Here is a 5,640-nt window from a genome sequence, read left to right on the forward strand (position 1 = left end):
GTACTTGAAAATACTTCCCTGTTTTTTTTTCAAGTTTTCCAAGTGCAAAAAGGAAGTGGTTGAGTATTTTTTATAGTGGAAAAAGCTGCCCTTAATCATCAGTAAAGGAGTTACCATGAGCCTGTTTTTCCCCAGGCTCTCAGTAAGATTTAAATCAAGTGTTTGTATGTTTTCTAATATAATGTTCTCTGTGAAAACATTACTTCATTTATTTATGTAGTAAGGGGAAGGATTTGGGGATTTAATTAATATCAAGATAAGCCTAATTAAGAAATAATTTTCTCTGAAATACAACTATTAATTATTGGTCAATGGATTAGGAACTGCAAGCATAGAATGAGATAAGCAAAGTGTTATTCTGTTACCAAAAATCTGCCCAAATGGCTCTCTCTATGTTTCTGTTTGTCTGCCAGTTGCATACAGGGTGACAACTCCCTGTGTTGAAAAATGACATCTACTGTGCATTTTATCTGCATTTCTCAGGTCTTGTGTTGTCATGAACTTTACTCTGGCCCAAGTTTAGCTATTTCTGCAACATCTTTACAGTTCATGGTATCATCTGTAGCATTTCATGATTCTGTTTTAAGTTTTTCTTCGCAGTTCCACCTTTCAGTTCTGACTTCTTCCCATCAGTTCAGGCAGCCGTGGAGGTTGGGGTCTGACAGCCGAGGAGCTCTGGTTTTGGCAAGGGTGGAGGCTGGGGGGACTCCTCTGGTGTTTATTTAAGCTTTCTCTTTTTGCAGCAGTGGTGGTGGTCCCAGGGTGCTCGTGCTTCATCTGCAGGGCTGTTTCTGAGGAAGTCGGTGGAGATCTGGATGCTCCTCGTGGGTCTGTGCTCCTGCCACCCCCAGGGAAGGTGCGTGAAGGGGAGAGGAGCCCTGGGACCTAGAGCGGCGTCTCGTCAGAGTCATCCCCCTTAGTCTGTGCCCCTGACACTGCCCTGTGCTTGCACAGCATGTCCAGCAGGGATTTCCTGAAGGACTTGCACAGGAAAAAGTAAATGAAGGGATCCAGGCAGGCATTGAGGGACGTCAGCCACAGCGTGGTCTCCTTCATGTAGAACAGGGCGTTCCGAGCAGAGCAGTCAAACACATCTCGCGTTTGGCTCAAGGTGTAGGGGATTCTGGTGAAGTGGAATGGCACAAAGCAAACAAAGAACACAGCAATTATTATGAAAACCTTGAGATTGACAGTCTTTTTAGATCCCTTCCCTGTGCATCGAGTCCTTTTGTAGGATTTGTACAGTTCCTTGCTGATGAGGATGTAACATACCACTATGACTGCTAAGTTAACCCAGAAGATGAGCTGACAAATGTAGTTCACAATTTCATGCCAGACTAAGCCAAACTCCGATTTCAGGAGAGCACACTTCCTTACGTTCTTGGGAGTTTTCTTCTTATTATTTAAAATCATGTTGGGTAGCGAGAGAGCGAACATGGACAGCCAGATGGCTGTGGACAGGACCTTGGCGGCCAGGAGGCTCCGTGGAGTGGAGGTTCTGAAAGGTGAGGTGGCTTTCTGATAGCGATCAATCGTTATCAGGCCCAGGAACAGGATGCTGATGTACATGGTGAAGTAAAACACCACCTGGGTGACCTGGCACACAAACCCTCGCAGGACCCAGGACACCAGCTTGGCATCGCTGAGGATTTTAAAGGGAAAAGTCAGGATCATGAGGAAGTCAGAAATCACAGTGTTCTTGAGGAAGATAATGAAATTGGATTTACTGGGTACTTTAAAGAAGACCCACATTGCCAGGCCGTTCATGGTGATCCCCACCAGGAACAGAAATGTGTAGAGTAAAGGGAAGATGACTTGGCTGATCCTGCTGTCGCTGGTGCAGTTGCTGTCATTCCTGGAGGAGCTGAACTGGGTTATGGCTTTCATTTGCATTGTGGTATCTCTTCTCCCTGGAGAAACAAACACGAAAGAAAAAAGAAGAAATTGAGAGTTTTATCTGTTATGAGGCTTCAGCCTTTTCAGTCAGCTTTGAATTGTTGTGTTGTGAACAAGTGCACCCAGCTGGGCCAGGGCAGGGCTCAGGTGTGTGGTGATGCAGCTGGTTCTGTGTCTGGGCTCTGCCTGTGGGAAACAGGCACTCAGGGAATTGATGTGCTCTCAGCTGATGCCCAGAGCCCTGACAAAGTTGTATTTCTTCCTAGAAAGTAGGGAAAAGGCTTTTGCTTTGAAGATGAAGCAGGTTGGTGTGCCGAGCCCCGTGCTGTGGGAGCAGCCCTGGCAGAGTGGGCACATGGACCCCAGGGTCAGGGCGGGCACCAGGAGGAGCTGGGTGCTCTGGGCACAGGCTGCTCTCAGCCAGGGGCCCTTGGACAGGGCAGGAGGGCTCCGGGGAGCCCCTCGGTGCAGGCAGAGGCAGCAGGAGCAGCTGAGCATCCCCGGCCTGAGGCTCAGACCTTGCTCTGGCTCCAAACTGCTTTCTTAGCCAGTGACAGCTGTGGATTCCAGATGATGCACTAGCAGCTTCTGCTTCTGTTTTCTGTAGAAAAGAGGGAGAAATTAAATTTTAAGAAATAATTAGCAGATTGCTTCCTGCCTTTGACTGACTCCCAGAGGCACTATTTGTAAAGGGAGCGGGGATTTGTCAGATTGTGCAACTTCTCTGAGCACAGAGCTGTGTTCCTGTCTGCCCCTTTTGGGCTTGTGAGTCCTTAGTGTTATTTCTGTACACAGCCTTGTTTCTCAAAACTTTTAAAGTCCTTGAAAAAAGTACTGATTTGTTACTTTGGGGATGGTTATTATTGAAGGAAATATTTCTTCCTTATGCGACTTGTAGAGCAGTGCTTCAGGTTTTAAGCTGCATACAGTAAGTCAATGTTATATGATATTTACACGTAATTGAAAGACTAAATATAAACAGTTACAATGAAACAAACTACACATATTTCAATTTCTTTGGCGTGTACAAGACACCACTTTAGGAGCTGCGTCTTTTTTTTCAATGGATTTATATGTAGTAAGTGTCACGGTTTGTAAACATCTGTCTTCTGTTTACTGATGTGCCGCAGTGTTGATCCAGGGCACGGTTTGAATGGGAGTTGCGCGGTCCCGCAGGATGTGCGGTCCCTGGGCGCTGTTTGGTCTCTGGGGAATGTTCGGTTCCGCAGGATGAGCAGTGCCCGGGGGATGTTCTGTCCCCGGTGGATGTTTGCTGCCTGGAGGATGTGTGGTCCCGGGGCTGTGTTTGGGCTGCCCGGAGGATGTGCGGTCCCTGGGGGCTGAGCGGTGCTCGGGGCTGTGCGGTGCCCGGAGGATGTGCGGTCCCTGGGGGCTGTGCAATCCCGGGACTGTGCTCTGGGTCCCGGGGCTGTGCGGTGCCCGCAGGCTGTGCGGTGCCCGGGGCTGTTCTGTCCCCGCAGGCTGTGCGGTGCCCGGGGAATGTTCTGTTCCTTGGCGCTGTGCGGTGCCGGGCCCGTGCTCAGAGAGCCGGGGCTGTGCGGTCCCTGGGGCTGTGCTCGGTTCCGGGGCTGTGCGGTGCCCGGGGCTGTGCTCGGTGCCCGGGGCTGTGCTCGGTGCCCGGGGCTGTACGGTGCCCGGGGCTGTGCTCGGTGCCCGGGGCTGTGCTCGGTGCCCGGGGCCGTGCTCGGTGCCCGGGGCCGTGCTTGGTGCCCGGGGCCGTGCTTGGTGCCCGGGGCCGTGCTCGGTGCCCGGGGCTGTGCGGTGCCCGGGGCTGTGCTCGGTGCCCGGGGCTGTACGGTGCCCGGGGCTGTGCTCGGTCCCCGGGGCTGTTCTGTCCCCGGGGCTGTGCTCGGTCCCCGGGGCTGTGCTCGGTCCCCGGGGCTGTGCTCTGTCCCCGGGGCTGTGCGGTGCCCGGGGCTGTGCTCGGTGCCCGGGGCCGTGCTCGGTGTCCGGGGCCGTGCTCGGTGCCCGGGGCTGTGCTCGGTGCCCGGAGCTGTTCTGTCCCCGGGGCTGTGCGGTGCCCGGGGCTGTGCTCGGTCCCCGGGGCTGTTCTGTCTCCGGGGCTGTGCTCGGTGCCCGGGGCTGTGCTCGGTTCCGGGGCTGTGCTCGGTCCCCGGGGCTGTTCTGTCCCCGGGGCTGTGAGGTGCCCGGGGCCGTGCTGTGGTGCCGGGGCTGGGGCCGCTCCCGCCGTGTCAGCCCGGGGCCGCCGTGCCCGCGGCTCGGGACCGTCCCGGGGCAGCCCCGCGGCACCGGAGCCCCCTCAGCCCCCGCGGGTCGGGGTGCCCGGTTCGGCTCTGGGGCACCGCGGGGCAGCGCAGGCAGGGCTGGATGGAAATCCTGCCAAATCTCAGCTGCAGCGCTCTGTAAAGGCGTCCTTTGGTGCGGGGAGAGGCACAAACGCGTTTGAGTTTGTGAAGCTTTATGCTTGAATGTTCAGTTCCTTGATTTTTAAGTTAAAAAAGGATTAGGCTCCCGTATGGCATATTTTTGGCTTTTACTTTGTAAAGGAGGAATGGAAACCCTTCAGATGCAAATCCTCATCTTGTGATACCCACAAACTGCCCCAGTTGCTGTTCCCCCTCCTGGTTTTTGTCCCTAGTTTGGGTCTGCGTAGTTCAGGTTTGTGGTTCCATTTCATAGGGGGCAGGAGAGTATTTCTCAGTAACAATATTTTAGTAGGTTTACAGACACCTGGCAGCAGTAGCATTTAATCAGAAACACCAGGAAAAGGAAATAGGAAATATAGAACTACACAAACGTCTGACGTCTATGTTAATTTCTTCTGCTTACAAGCTAAAGATCAGTAACACAACAAAAATAACAAGTTTTGTTAAGGTAAATCTACAATAACAAGTCAAAATAGGGTCTAGTAATAATACAGGGTAGTAAATAATTTGTTGAAGATATGATAAACAGAACTTGTTTGGAAGCACCTTTTTTTTGTCAAGTGGAGTTAGAAATTCCTGAAAACTGTTAATAAAATGTATGTATACATTTTGAAACAGCTGTATTTAAGGCAGTAACATTACATCCTTGTTGGTCTCCTTTCCAAAAGCCCAACCCCACTGTGTGTTCACAGGAACATTTTCAGCTCCTTTCTGGCCTGCCGAAAGACCAGCTGTTTCTCTCAGTGCGTTCGAAGCAATAATAAATAAATTACAATTCACAGATGCTCACGTTTGGAGACTCACCCTCTGTGGGTTGCTGTGCTCTGGTCTCCTCTGCAGTGTCTCTGAGTGTGTGTCAGTGAGGGAGGCGTGTGTTTGCTTTCGTGTGTCTGGAACAGTTACTTATCTTCCGTAAACTTCCTCTTTTAAAATAATTCCTTTACTTTTTTTTTAAAGATTCTATCTCCTGGCCACTCCTTCAGAATTGCCTCTGGTGCAAGGGCTGTCCCAGAGTGGAACGCTCCCTGGAGTTGTGTCTTGGCTGTGGCAGTGGAGGGTTAACATCAGGCACGGTCCTTGTAATTAATTACCCTGCTGTAATTAATTACCTGTCCTCCTTCCTGCGGTGTCAGGATGTGGAGCCCCAGGCAGGGGCTGGCAGTGACAGGGGGTCCCAGGGCTGCAGGAGGTGTTTTAACTTCAATTCATGGATTCTTTCCAGTAATGAGGAAGTCTTCCCAGTTGGGCCAATTAGGGAAATTTGTCCCTGTGATACAAAACCTTATGCTGGAGACAAATGTTCCTTGGAATATATTGGGTGTGAAATTTGCATTCC

At 51.5% G+C, this 5,640-nt stretch overlaps 1 protein-coding gene across 2 annotated transcripts; it reads right to left on the minus strand.

Annotated features, from left to right (window-relative positions):
• Window positions 1-5,189, minus strand: P2RY12 (purinergic receptor P2Y12). 2 transcript variants are annotated; one of them, XM_058031225.1, is made up of 2 exons: window positions 5,109-5,189; window positions 1-1,910 (listed from the first exon to the last, which is right to left on the minus strand). In XM_058031225.1, the coding sequence occupies exon 2, from the start codon at window positions 1,891-1,893 to the stop codon at window positions 886-888; it is 1,008 nt and encodes a 335-aa protein (XP_057887208.1). In that variant the 5' UTR covers window positions 1,894-1,910; window positions 5,109-5,189; the 3' UTR covers window positions 1-885. The 2 variants fall into 2 exon arrangements, with proteins under 2 accessions (XP_057887208.1, XP_057887209.1); XM_058031226.1 differs by having other exon boundaries at window positions 5,095-5,166.
• Window positions 5,190-5,640: the final 451 nt, after the last annotated feature.

This window comes from Melospiza georgiana, chromosome 10 (assembly GCF_028018845.1).
Source record: "Melospiza georgiana isolate bMelGeo1 chromosome 10, bMelGeo1.pri, whole genome shotgun sequence".
Lineage (NCBI taxonomy): Eukaryota > Metazoa > Chordata > Aves > Passeriformes > Passerellidae > Melospiza > Melospiza georgiana.